Source organism: Equus asinus, chromosome 16 (genome assembly GCF_041296235.1).
Source record: "Equus asinus isolate D_3611 breed Donkey chromosome 16, EquAss-T2T_v2, whole genome shotgun sequence".
Classification (NCBI taxonomy): domain Eukaryota; kingdom Metazoa; phylum Chordata; class Mammalia; order Perissodactyla; family Equidae; genus Equus; species Equus asinus.
In genome coordinates, this window is record NC_091805.1 from 27,532,094 (window position 1) to 27,546,907 (window position 14,814).

The following is a 14,814-nucleotide window of genomic DNA, read 5'->3' on the forward strand; positions in this document are numbered from 1 at the left end:
GGTTTATAACATTTCCGTCCCTCCCCAAATTCTCCTCAGTGTACTTGATATTTAAAATGATAGCAGAGAGATTTGTTCCACTTCCTTTTTATCACTTGACAATGTCTTTGACTAAATTTAATTATGAAAAATACAGATGATAAATGAAAAGATATAAATGGGAAAATAAGAATTAAAAAAAAACGGATTTCAAGCCAGCCAGCACTGGGAAGATGGGGGGGGGGGGAACCAAAACACCCAGGGTGGGGAGGATACACAGGAAGATGGGTCCACTGATTAGCATAAAGCAGCAAAGCCATAAATTAGCAAAACCGGCACAACAGTTTGAAAAGAACAGCCTGCCGTTAAGCAGCACCAATAAAATCCACAGCACAATAAGGAGTCACTGACCAACTGCACATGCGGATTGTGCTGCCAGAAAAGCAAGAAGAAAACAACGATCTTGGATTAGACGACGTTTATCATTAGGAACAGCATGTAGAAAACCGTTCTATTCTCCCCAGTGGAGAAAGAAGGTGTACCCAAAGAAAGAGAAAACCGTTCAGAATAGGGAACCAAAGAGGAGAGATCCAGGAAAACGTCTAGAGCCAGTGGGCTCCGTCCCAGATTCAGTACAAATGTGAGAGTTATTTGTCTTTCTAAAATAAAAATATGTGCACTGAAGTCACTTTTAATATATGGAAATATCCCATTTCCACCCCTTAAGCTTCTCACCCCTCCCACGGTGAAGTATAACACCAGCTTGCGGCTTAGCACCAAAACCAGCTCATCAGATGACGACTTCTCTGTAAGACCAGCATACAGCCCGGGGCCAGAAGGATATTTATCTTCTCTAGAATCCAATCTGTGAACCTGGATACTTGCACTGCTAAGAGGTCACATTTTCTCCCTTTCAAGTGGCACTTTGAGGATAAATGATAGCAGCATCCAGCGGTAACAGTGTGGGCTCTGAGACAGACAGCCTGAGTGTGAACCTGGATTCTGAACTCTACTAGGAACTATCTGTGTGACCTTAGACAAGTAGATGCCTCAATTTCCTCATCCATAAACCAGAGATATTAATAGTCCTGTCTCATAGGATGGCTTTGAAGAGTAAAATTACCACGATACTTACAGGTGAGTATGGCACAAAATAAATCCGCAATAAATGTTGCTATGTCGTTACTACCACCACTACCTAATATTTTTGTAGTCATTCCACCGACTTATGCTATGCATGATTAGTACTGTTTTATATATAGGAAATAGTTTTAATAAATTTACAGATACATTTAGATAGTGATCTAGAAAAAAACAATTTTCATGAGATATGGTAGCATAGCATTTCACTAAAGTGTGTACAATTTAAAAGATAACGTGGGAGGTGGTTTGAAATACTCCACGGTTATTGGATAATTCCATGGTTATTGCAATACTCTGATATTTGCAACTACTGAACTACTGTTCCAAAAACGCTAAGGACAAAGCAAAGACAGGGCTTTATTAGTAGAATTCACACTGCCGATTTTGTCAAAACATTTATCTATAAAATGTTCTATTTATCAAATCCTGAAATTTCCTGCTTTGGTCAGAAATCAACCTGGAAGTGTTTTTGGAGCCAAGCCCTCACCCAGAGCTGGTCAAGGGCCGTGAGGGAGAACAAGAAGAGGTCTGTTCCAGGATGCGTCAGCTCCTGCCCCAGGAGCTATGACGACCCAGCACTAACTTACAAGCCCAAGGCTAACGTTCCAGTCTCACCTCAACATAAATGTGTCCGTTCTCTGCCACAGAGAAGATCCCCTGGGAGGGCACCAGAAAGAGGTCAGTGTTGTACAGCTCCATGTTGAAGGTGATGTTTCTGTTGGGCGGGTCCTGGAAGCTACTGGGCTTCCCCACCTGCCGCAGGCTGCAGTTAAACTGGAAAAAAATCCAGACACAGATAAATCACATGAGTTTTGGTCTTTAACATCCCATTTTTCCCCCAGTAATCCCTAACTAAAGTCAACGAAGAAGACAACATTCTCCACAAACTACATACAAACACAACACATACCACCACAATTTCAGGTCGGCTGAAGAAGGAAGTCTCCCCCTCATCCGTATCTCCCGGAAATCCATTATCACCTGACTCCAAATCTTCATAACCATCTGGCCAACCACTACTATCCCCCAGGGATGGAACCTGTATCACAATCTAAAAGGCAAAGAAAGCACAATGTTACAAAAACACCAACACACATGCATTTGGTTGTATCTCACATAAATACCCATGTAATAATTCAAATGCAAACTGAAAATCTGACTTAAAAAGAAACTTCAAGTTTTTTTTAGGATTTCATCTTCAAAGAGACAAAAAAGAAAGAGAAACCCAATGCATGTTCAAATTAAGACTTCAACTAAAATACGTATTTTCCCTTGTGAAAAAATACAAATTGTTTCAAACAGTGGAAAACACTAGGCACTGAAACAGGGTTCAATCGGGTTGTCAACAGGCCTGCCTATACTGTGGGGGAGAGGGACTTCTCCTTATATTGAAAATTCTAAATACTAAGAGTTGGCTAACGCAAGGAGCTTTTGTTATTAGTATCCATCGAGTTTTGTATAAAGTTTGGTGAGTTAGAAGCAAAGGACCCAGTGTTACTATTGAGCCATCTCTCCTCATTTCTTCTCTTGTACTCCTCTATCTTTTCTACATTTCTTCCCCAATATCTTCCTGTATGGCACAGAGATGTAGAGAAGAACACCATGTTTTATTCCATGACATTCTATCTTAACACTGGTTAAAATGATTATTTCTAGGTTAGTTCTAGATGAGATGAAAAACCACCCATTTATGGGGAATGAGCCATGACTCCATAAATAAAATCCCAATTTCTCTACATACGTAAGATAGTTCTGCTTTTTTTTTGTTTGATTTTTTGTTTCACATGCTTAGATTTTGAATAAGTTGCAAAACAAAAATATATAGTAAGTTGAAAATTGCTACAAACAATTATAACTGGAATAAACAGCTAAAATATTCACTGAAGGGAGTAGAATGCTAAGAGAATGTAGGATAATTGCCTCTCTATTCTTTACCAGGTCCTCAAAAGTACTGATGCAATTGAAGCAAAGACCTAGGGTATTGCTTACCCCAGGTATCGTCATCATCGTCATCGTCATGATCGTCGTCGTCGTCGTCGTCGTCGTCGTCATCATCATCATCATCATCATCATCATCAACACATATATATATATACATACATACGAGAAGGAAGGGATTTTTTTGAAGAAGATTAGCCCTGAGCTAACATCTGCTGCCAATCCTCCTTTTTTTTGCTAAGGAAGACTGGCCCTGAGCTGACATCTGTGCCCTTCTTCCTCTACTTTATATGTGGGGCGCCTACCACAGCATGGCTTGCCAAGCGGTGCCATGTCCGCACCTGGGATCTGAATTGGTGAACACCAGGCCGCCGAAGCGGTACATGTGCACTTAACCGCTGCGCCACCGGGTTGGCTCCGGGATTTTTTTTTTTAAGATTTTTATTTTTCCTTTTTCTCCCCAAAGCCCCCCAGTACATAGTTGTATATTTCAGTTGTGGGTCCTTCTGGTTGTGGCATGTGGGACATCGCCTCAGCATGGCCTGACGAGCAGTGCCATGTCCACGCCCAGGATCCAAAATAGCTAAATCCTGGGCTGCTGAACTGGAGCGCGTGAACCCAACCATTTGGCCCCGGGGCTGGCCCCGAGAAGGAAGGGATCTTAAGGGCTCATGATATACCATTCTCTTCTGAGGCAAATGACATTTTTTTACTTAATAGACACATTACCATAGCCTCTTATTGGTGTTAATTTAGACACAAGTTTGAAATTCCAAAATCAAGTATATCAGTAATATATGACATTCATTCTATCTGGAAAAATTGGATAACTGCAAGAAAACTCGTGTTGGAATTAGCAGGAGGGTGTTCATCATAGAGTCAAAAATTATTCCAGAGACAAAGGGAGATTAGCTGGGTCAGCCTGGCTCTGCCGTTAACTAGTCCCTCAAATCTAAGCAAGTCTTTTAACTCCCCGGAGTTCAATTTCCTCACCTGTGAAATGAGGAAGTTGAATGAGATCATCTTAGAGTTCTTTCCAGCTCAAATATTCTAAGATTGTCTGAGGAACAGTAAACTTGGGCTCACAGGAGAGTCAGTCTCCACATGAGCCACACCAACTGGAACACTTGACTGCCAGTCTTTTCTCTGGATGAGTCAAGCGTATCTATCAACCGGCAGTGCAATGCACAGGAAGGAGCAGTTGCACCCCTCCCCAGCCCATGCCAAAGCTGGAGTAGGGGCTACGAGCACAGACACACACCATGTCAAAGCTCGATGCAGGGATCTTTGAGCCTTGTTTTTTACCACTAAAAGTAGAACTTGAACTGCCAAATTAACATTATAAAGTTCTTTTGGGATTTCATGTTTCAAGTTCTTTCAGTATTCACTGCCTACTGTCTATCTCTGCAAAAACAGATTTAATAGGAAGAGAAAAGATTTAGATGAACTGACAAGAAGGATTTCTCAAAAGTGTTAGCTATTGCAATGGATTATCATTGGGAGAATCTGAAATCTCCCTTTGGGTAGCTCCAAAAGTAGATTTTCTTCAATTTAGGGTCTTTCTTAGAGGTGGAGAGTGACTTGATAATAATCTCTTGAAGGCCCTTTTCAGATTTTTCTCTTTTTTTGGTTCTTTTGTTCACGAGGGAGAGAGAAGTCCTCCCACTTCTGGACAAGACTCAAATGAGGCCAGAGACCATGGTTCTGGTTGGCCCAGTTGTGTAGATGTTCTCACTCTTAGCCTAAGGGCTTGGATGTTATCCTCCTAAGAACCAGGCCATTTGATCCTGCAGCTTGGCCAGAGAGAAAAATCATAATCACCTTGCCAGTGAACCCTTTGTCACCAGGTGACGGAAGGACGGCTGGAAGAGATGACCACAAATGCTCCAACCAAGAAAACAGGGCCTCGCAACTCCCACAGATTCACCAATAAAGCAAATAAAACAAGTTCAGGGTCAAAGTACATCCCACTTTGTTGAGAACTGACAAGTGACTTTGTTCAGGTCTGGGGTATATGCCCCTCCTCATTGTTATAGAAATGTTAAGACTAATTTTAAGGTAACACCCAGCAAGACTCTGGCAAAGGGCCAACCTTTGTTCTGGAGAACACTCACAGAGTTATAGTAAACCACACCATCAGGGGCTGACCGTCGGTGCCGAGTACCACAGCCATTCAGGGGAGACTCCAAAATGAAGTGGGTGCCATTCATCTTGGCCTTGCAGGTAGGATCCAAGAGGGTGAGCTCCATCCCTGAGTAGCTGTTGGCCTGAAACAACCATCAAAGACATAAAGGGGGGCCCACGGGTAGCGCTGCAGCACAGTTACTACATTTTGCCTGTCTTCCAAGTAAAGGCTGCTGGAGGCCTGATGCCCCCTCCCCCCTTACCTCTTCCCAGCTACCACCTCTCAACAGCCCAAGGATTGTGTTTGTTGGCTTTGGAAATTCAATAGCAAAATATTGACACACAAGGATCTGGAACCCCCTTACTGAGAACAACAGGAACTGGGTGAGAATCACAGCCAAGGGGAAGTGAGCCCATCCAACTGAGAAAACAGTATCAAGTCTCCGGAGTTCAAAAGTGAAAGAGCTGGAGGGAAATAACTAACACGTACTGGGGGGCAAGCTGGGGAGGGAGGTGGCCTCTTCTCTCCTTTAAGAAATTGCACTGACCTGAAAAGAGTCTTTTTCTACAGCCACAGTCATCTTTTCATTGTCACATTTAACTGACAGGGCAACATCCATGCTCCCTTGCACCTCCTCAGGCTCTCTGGGACCAGGAAACAGCCGTATGCTGGGGATGACAGGGTCCTTTGGCCGAGGGATGCCATCTTCTCCCCCTTCCTTCTGGCCCCTCCTGGAGATATCAGGGAAGGGAAAGGGGAAACCTCCATTTCGGCCTCCCCCACCCCGGATGGGTGGGTTGTCCAGGGCAGGAAGGATGCCAGGGTCCAGCAGGATCCGTAGCTCAGGAGGGATGGTATGGATTTCCTCATCTCTCATCTCCTCTGGCAGTGACAGAAGAGGACGAAAAAAAAATCATCAGTGTTTGATGCCAGGTTATAATCATCATCATCAGAGGCAAGAACAGGAGGAATTAGCACAGAATGAGCATGGGTAAAATCACTTTTAACAAGCAATAGATAAAAGAGATGAGGAGGGGCCGGCCCCATGACCAAGTGGTTGGGTTCATGCTCTCCACTTCAGTGGGCCGGGGTTTCGCTGGTTCGGATGCTAGGTGTGGACATGGCACCACTCATTGGGCCATGTTGAGGCGGCGTCCCACATGCCACAGCGAGAAGGATCCACAACTAAGATATACAACTATGTACTGGGGGGATTTGGGGAGAAAAAGCAGAAAAGGGGGGGGGGGAATGATCGGCAACCATTGTTAGCTGAGGTGCCAATCTTTAAAAAAAAAAAAGAGACGAGGAGTTTGGAGCCTGAATTCCAGTCCTGGTGTTCTTTCTAACTGACTGAGTGGCTTGTGGCCAGTGGCTTATTTCTCTGTGCCTTGGTTTCCTAATTTTTAAAATTAAGAGGTTGGATTATATCAGTGGTTCTCAAATTTGTACATTAAAAGCACTTCGGGAGTTTTAAAAAAAATCCTTATGCCAAGGCTATACCCCAGGGTGGTTAAAAATCAGACTCTCTAGAGTGGTATCTAGTCACTAATATGTTTTAAAGCTCTCCGTATGATTCCATCATATAGCCAAGGTTGGGAACCATTGGATTAGATGATTTCTAAGGCCCTACAAGCTATAAAAAATCTGTAACTTGAATAAGTTGTGTGGGACAATGTGATTCCATTCAAATGCCACTGAAATACTTCCTTGAATCTAGAGATTCTTTAGAATAGTTTCTCTATAAAGATTTCTTAAAATAATATTGGTATTTTAAAATTATTTGCTACCTCCTTTTTGACTGCTAAATTCTAAAAGGTATCTGGGCAACTTAGCCTTTTAGAACTTAGTCCTGAAGGAAAAAAGAAACAGTTGCTTAGGCACACTTATTCCTTCAAAGGGGAAGACGTATTTCCATACAATCAATACTTGGTGTTTTGTCATATTTTCAACAATTTAGAGGAAAAAAAATTTCCCCAGTCTTCTTGACATCCACTCTCCAAAGACAATGGACGTATGCTTGAGGTCAATCCATCTCAGTGGGAGCTGGAAGTGAAGAGGACCAGCGGACAAAACTCTCCTTCAATACTATCTTTTTGAAAAAGATGGCACAGCTGCGTGGGTCGAAAAGCAATCAGAGCTTTGGAGGGTTTTTCATTTATATTTGACAATATCCTTCACAACAACCCTGTGAGGGAGGGCCTATTGCTTCCCCGACATTACTGAGGAGGAACAACCTGAGGCTCAGAGGCTAAGCAACTCCTGCCACCAGTGAATAATGGCGGAGGTAGGACTTGAGCCTGTACTCCTAACCTGCATTCTATCGGCACTGCACTCAGGGGCAGTACTATGGGGTTAGAAAACTTAGGATTTGAGTCTTGCTAGCAATGAGACTCTGGAAAACCCCAAGAACTTGTTAAACCTCTGCTTTCTGCTCCATCAAACTGGGGTAATAACTCCTGCATTCCCTCTATGGTGAGAATGAGAAAGCACATAGATGAGTCCTTGTGACTATTTTCCTATAAGACACAGCCTGACCTAGGACTTCTCTCCTGCAGTCCCAACTGCCCTGGCTCTCAGCTGTAAGTGATTATTAGGTACCACAGCAAGAAGCAGCCAGGCTAATCTATCCTTAATGCAATCACAGTGAAGGTGATCTATAATATCAACTGTGTGTGACTGAAACATCTGTATTAAACATAGTTTCCTCAAAATAATCACAATTCCAGATAACTTTAAGCTTTTCAGTAAAAAGAAGTCAAATAAATCATAAAATTTGCAATAGAAAAACAGCACCATATAAGCTGCAAGAAGAGTTCCTCATTGGAAAGCTTCATTTGGGGGACATTTTTAATACAGTTAAAAAAAAAAAAATCACACTTACCATTGTTTTCAAGCCGAAGATGAAATCTATTAGCCACAGGAGCCACTGTGTATGATGTTACTGGACTATAGCCATTGTCCAAAGCCCACTTGACCAGATTCTCTTGGGTTGAAGGAATGTCATCTCTTATTGATTTGGTCATTATCATGGATCTTTCACTCTCTTTCCCAAAGCCAATACTGTTAGGAGCCTGAAGATAACAGCAAAATTTCACTAATGAATCTAAAATTAAACAGTGCTTTAAATAAGAATAACTATCTGAAACCAATAGATTCTATATTGTTTATGAGGGAATTATTTATTCTTTTGATTCCTATTTTCCTTGGGCTAAGAACACTGATGTGAAAATCTTTAAGAGCAGATTAAAAGAAAACTATTCATGCTATTTGATCATATCATTTGGGTTCCTTACGTTGATAAAAGTAATCCAATGACAGCTAAGTAGTTACATATTAAGCATATCCAGTATGTTACTGCAGTTAGTTTAACGTTTAAATTATTAACACACACATACCAAACTTGTATACAGGACTTTCCCTTATTTTTACTTACTCTTTTACATGTTTCTCTTTTTTTTTAGGTCCTAGTGGTTTATAACATTGTATAATTTCAGGTGTACATTACTCTTTATCAGTTTCTGTATAGGCTGCATCATGCTTACCATTGATAGTCTAATTTTCTTTTTTTGGTGAGGAAGATTGGCCCTGAGCTAACATCTGTTGCTGATCTTCCTCTTTTTGCTTGAGGAAGATTGTCCCTGAGCTAACATCTGTGCCAGTCTTCCTCTGTTTTTCTCTATGTGCAACGCTGCTACAGCATGGCTTGGTGAACAGTGTGTAGGTCGTGCCCGGGATGTGAACCTGCAAACCCTGGGCCACCGAAGCGGAGCATATGAACTTAACCACTATGCCACCAGGCCAGCTCCACCAATAGTCTAATTTTTATCTGTCATCATACACATGTGCCCCTTTATCCCTTTCGCCCACCCTTATTTTTATTTAAAATTATGCATAAAGTATACAGGTGTGCATTTTATATTGCCAAAAAAAAAAAAAAAGCCTGTGCTTCTACTCCCTATACCCTAGATTTACATGAAAGAAGGGACACCTTAGTTACTTCAGTATGGAGACCATCTCAACTTTGTAAACTATTAAATTCCATATGGTGAAACAACTGATGTTTATATTTCATTTACAGTTTATGATCAATTTGGCAAGCCTGTAATTATATTCATTTGCCAATTTTATTAACTGAATATGCTTAGATTTTATGTTCTAAATATTAATTAGTGAATTTAGGTTACTGTCCCTTAAAGTACCAATATTTTACCCAACAATACAAGTAAGTCTTAACATTGGCTTTCCCTTGGTAATCAGTTACAAAATTTAAATTGAATGATAGAAATCTTTCCGAGAAAGGATATAAAAGGACCCCGAGTACCCAGGATATGGAAGGTAAATTTCCACACCACCTCCTGACTCCTATAGCAGATCTTGTCAGGTGGTGAGGGAGCTGAATACTGCAGGGGGGACCCCAAAGAGAAGGCCCCACATTTTCAACCACTGCTCGACCAGGCCTGGCAAGCCCTTCCAGCACGCAGATTATGCCGTTTTCATGCCGTATAAAAATCACTTTAATTTCCATGCCCAATTATTTTCTCCTGCATACATACAGCATTTTTCCTAAATTCCCCATTTGTTTCTCATTCTGTTTGCCCTTAACATGACTAAATATTAATCCTTTCCCACTGTAAAACCATAGAAGATTCACAGGCTCTAAGTTCTCTTGGCATCTTCAGTTGTGGGATATTGGCTGAGGACACATATTTTCAAGTCAAAGCTTAAAGGATCTCACGCAGTCTCATTTTCTGTTACCCAAAGTGTTTATCTGAGGAAAAACTGCCAGAGCAGCAGTCACAGTCAGGCACACAGTGCATGGTAAGTTAACCAGATGGAGTTTTAACCAAGTTCGGTAGCCATCGGCAAAAGAACTCAGTTTCATAGGTTGGAATATTCTAGTTCTTACTCTGATTCAGAGAAAACTCCTTAGGGGAAGGAAGAGTTAAAAACCAAAAAGAAAGAAGACTAAAATGAGGTAAAGAAGGATTCAATTTGTTCTTAGAACTTTTTATTCATTGAGTCAACAGCAGTTTCTTAGGCTCAGCCTCTTCCAGGCTTTCAAAGCAGCACGTCGTTTGGATTGGCTGGAGTTGCAACACTGGCCTAAACGATACTGCTTGGCCTCATCTGCCCTAGTCTTTCATGTTGCTGGACAGCTGAGAAAATACTGTATTTCCAGGATACTACCATCATAACTGCCACCTGTCCTTTTTGTACCGATATGGAATAACTTGTTCACACCTTTCCACATTAACTCTAGGAGCTGTCAGTACAACTCATATTGATTACGTCTCGGGACTTACATGGCTAGAAATCTATCTATATGATTGTAAAGCATGGCAGGCAAGTTGGTTCCCAGCAATGAGTGAATTCCTCATTCTGTATTTCTAGGAGTCCCGGGCTTTCCCAAGGCCTCAGTGTAGCTACTCCAATTGAGTGTTCAAGGGACTCTCCAAATGCCTCAGCCATCTTTCCCAGCCACATCCTTGTGAAGGATGGTGAGCCAGGTAGAGTCTGAGGGCCTCCCCCTACCCCCACACCGCCCAACAGACATTTGCATCAGAGCTGTTGGTGTAGAGGACAGAGGCCTGGAGGAGGGGCTGGTCAGAGAGTGTAGCGAATATTGCCACTGGGATTAAAATCACCTTCTAAGAACAAGCTGGCTGCCGCCAACCTTGAAGTCTGGAGGCTATATGAAGTACCACAACAGGAAATTTTAACAAGTTTCCCCCATCTATTCTTTTACGTTTTGGAGGTTCTTCCAAAATGTGATTATGCATGGTCCCTAAGGGACCTGAAGAAAAGCTAGAGCTGGGTGTGGCAATGTGGACACTTCTAGTATTCCCATTCTTGCCCACAGTATAGCTCTTTGCATCTCGTTGGACCATTCTGTCATTTGGAGGATGCATTCTGCCCATGTCCCAACCCGGACACACACATACACACACACATATACGTCAGCCATGTTTAATGTGGCTCTTCTTTAAACTCACCCCATCAAGTTCCTTACTATTCCTTTAGTAGGCATTTTTCTTTGTTTTTACCTTGTTTAAAGAAGTTAATTGCTCCTATAGACAAACTTTTAAAGAGCTGCTTACGGAAGAAAGATGAATTCCCTTTTTACAGCAGGCCCTGTGCTGGGAGCTTTACATTTGTTATCTTATTTAATTCTCCTCCAAAATATAAGGAGATAGGCATTACTATTCCTTTGTTAGAGAAGGGGAAGCTGAGGCTCAGAGAAGTAGCACATGTAGCTGAGTATTCAACTTGTCAGGCAGTGCGCCAAGTGCTTCAAATGAAAGACCCACTAGGCACCTACAACTACTTGTTGAATGAATAAATGCATTAATCAATAATGAACTCTGCCAAACCTCACAATAACTCTCAAGGTGAGCACCATCATTGTACCTATTTCACAGGTAAGGAAACAGACTCAGAGTCCAATTGGCTTGCCCAATAACTACTGGGAGTAATGACAATTGGAGATGTGATTCGAATCCAGCCTGGCCTGGCACCAAAGCCAGGGTTCTTTCTACTCTACCATGCTGTCCCTGAAGGGACTAATAGACACAAGGTCACTATAAACCATTTCCCCCTTTCTAAGAGCAAATGTATGCCTTTTATTAGCAGGTACCTGGCCCCCACAGCATAGTCAGAATTCACATCTGAGACAGGGAGTTAGGAAATCTCAAAGCATGAAACTGATTGGGGGAATAAAAAAGAACATCGTGAAACATTACCTAATTGTTTAGTAATGTTGTCATGCATTGTCCAAAATTGGCCTGGAACAGGAGTACAGCCAAGGAGAGGAATATAAACAGATCTTGCACTGGGATGAGCAGTCTAATTTCTAGCCTTTCTGATTCATACAAGAAGTGGGGACACTCAAAGCGAACTCCAGGACTGCCATGGACCAGGCACACATACTCAGGGAGAGAAAGAGCCATTGAATGGTTAGGGCCAAAAGAGCATTTACACAAGAACTCCAGCAGGGAATTAAAATGTACCGTATGTTTTTGCCTTTCAAAGCATGATTCCCTTTCCTGTTTTTGTTATTCTGAAATTAAAAACATTTGGTTGGTGTGCCAGGCAGCAAAGGCTGCAGACACCCCAGGTCACCAACACCCCTCATGCCAGGGAAGGCAATCAAAACAGCTCTGACTTCAGAAAATCGCAGCTGGGCTTTGTGCTCAACGCCAAATTAATGTCTCACCATTACACATGATGGCTTATTGGGATCCTCTCAAAGTTAAAAAAAAAATAAAATAAACCAAAAACCGACAGGAACCAGAAACGATTACTTTAAAATTAAGATTTGTGTGTGCGTGGCTTTTGCCTGCTGCCTCTGGTGAGCCTCGTACATGACGTTGCCTAGGGGACTGCTGGCTCTGTTCACTGCTGCATCACACAGAAGGTGCCATGAATGAGTAAATACCAAAACCAAAGGCATCCCTCTCCCAAAATATTGAACACACAAAACCACTCCGATTGATTCAATGCAAGACAAACCAGCCACAATTTTTTAAAAAGACAATGCACAAAAATTGGAGTCTACAAGAGATGCTAAGGTAATTATCTTCTTAAAAATGAGGAGAGGGCTTTTTCTTTAACTTTCAATGTAACTCACACCAATATTCTGTCAAACAGTTATCTCTCTAAACATATTTGAAAAAAGTTATTTTACCAAATGTCAACATTCAACTTTTCGGGAAACTAGCTGCTGTGTGCCTATCACGCCAACCAGCTAAGCCTCTAAGGTGTATTTCCCTCATGAAATATAATGCTTAGGAAACAGGCTGGGAGATATTTTTCTTGCATTATCTCACTAACCTCTCCAACACTGTGATTCTTTAATCAGTGTTTTACCTTTAAAAGGTAGAAGGAAGCGAAAAGACAAGCCAATACCACATATTGATCTCAAAAAGAAAAGTCAACAGTAGGAGCTGGAGTCAGTCTAATTTCCCACACCTTCCTTAAATACCTAACCCCAAAGTGAGAGCTGATACTCAGGACCATGATACTGAGGCCCTCACAGGACTCTCAACCACGAAAGGCATAATTGTGTTCATTGTTTTACACTTACGAGGACTGGAAAGTACAGTAATACATTTTAGGAATTTCACAAATGGGGCAACTGAGGTTAAAGGACATGGCAGAGTCTGGACTCAAATCGAGTCTGCCTTGACCCCAGAGGCCATGCTTTTAACCACCACACTGTCCACCCTTGTCAAGAGAAACCAAGGAACAGCCTATTTTACAAAGTGAAAAATAACTGAGAGAGCACAGAGAGTCCAAAGAGGCAGAAACTTTACATAAATAACACGTATAAGCACAGCTTGAATTATTGCCATTCAACAAAACGAAGAGATGCTCAACCAACTTACAATAACTTTCAGGTTTCCCTTAACATCAAAAGACTTGATCACCCAGTTGACAGACTTTTTGCACTTCAAGATCAGGATGAGATTTTTGACCACCTCAGGATCCTTTCGAGAAGGTCTTATGTCAATTACTATATCCACCTGGAAAGCACTGGGAATGGAAAACAAAGGCAGAGTTAGGACCCAAATGGCAGAAAGTTGCAACTATCTCTTCTCTTCCAAGTCTTCGTGTTTCCAGTGTCTGGCCAGTTGATTAAAAAGCTGGAGTCGATCCCAGGCAAATGACATGTGCAAAACAGATTGTAAGTGCACACATAACAAAATGGTTTTATATAACAATAGAAAAATACGCCTGCTGATAATTAGCCACTAAAATTTTTCTCTTCTTTTCGGGGGGGGTGAGGAGGAGGTTACTTAAGGCAGCCACTGTTTGAAATGGACTTGAACAAACCAGAAGAGTTTACTTTTGAAGCAGAATTGTTGCTTTTTCTACCTTCAACACCTTCAATGTGTAACTTTCCAATTTGCAGTATGTTCAAAATCCTTCAAAGCCAGAAGTGGGCAGCAGTTTGGGGGGGGGGGGGGTGGCGGCAGGGAGGAGGAAAAAAATTAGGAAACTTTAGAATAAAATGAGAGGCAAAAAACCGGAGAATTTCTTGACTTATGCAAGGTTTGCTTAAGACATTAACATTTGCTACAGAATATCTGCATTTACTTTCCCAAACTTCTGGATATATAGTTATTAAAATAAAGAAACAGATGGTCAACCAAGTGATTACTGGAAAATTGATGAACCCAACCCAAACTTCTAAGAATTCAGCATAAAAGAGAATTTTTCCCAAACAATAATGTCTGTCATTCTGAATTTAAAGGAAAGTCTTTCTTTCCATCTCGGTTTTACACACTAGTAAAGCATAGAATGAATGATGTACTCCAGTGAAGCCATAGGCTCGATATCTAAGCACTTTTGCCAGACTGCTTCTATTCCCATTCCCTTTTAATTTTCCACAAAATTCTTCACGTGGCACAAAATGGAATCTGACTAAAACTGATCTGTAGTTTATTCACTTTTAAAATCAAAATTTGATTAGAATTTTAACTTTTAAATCCCTCTCTAATATAAACTTACATTTTAAGTCACTAGTCCACACGAAATGCAGGCTAAAGGGGAGAAGGGCCTACTTCCTCCCCCTTTTTTAATTCCCTAATCATTCTTGACAGGGAGGGCTAAATTTCCAGTCCTGGGGC

The 14,814-nt window shown here is 41.6% G+C and overlaps 1 protein-coding gene across 2 annotated transcripts in view; it reads right to left on the reverse strand.

Moving 5' to 3' along the window:
- Positions 1–14,814, reverse strand: part of TGFBR3 (transforming growth factor beta receptor 3) — a 187,192-nt gene that overhangs the window by 30,850 nt on the left and 141,528 nt on the right. For both annotated transcript variants that reach the window (XM_044748975.2, XM_044748974.2), the window contains exons 7-12: positions 13,570–13,717; positions 8,067–8,256; positions 5,733–6,067; positions 5,175–5,327; positions 2,033–2,173; positions 1,738–1,896 (exon numbers count right to left, since the gene is read on the reverse strand). In XM_044748975.2, the coding sequence (XP_044604910.1) occupies positions 1,738–1,896; positions 2,033–2,173; positions 5,175–5,327; positions 5,733–6,067; positions 8,067–8,256; positions 13,570–13,717 (1,126 nt within the window). The remainder of the gene's footprint in view (positions 1–1,737; positions 1,897–2,032; positions 2,174–5,174; positions 5,328–5,732; positions 6,068–8,066; positions 8,257–13,569; positions 13,718–14,814) is intronic.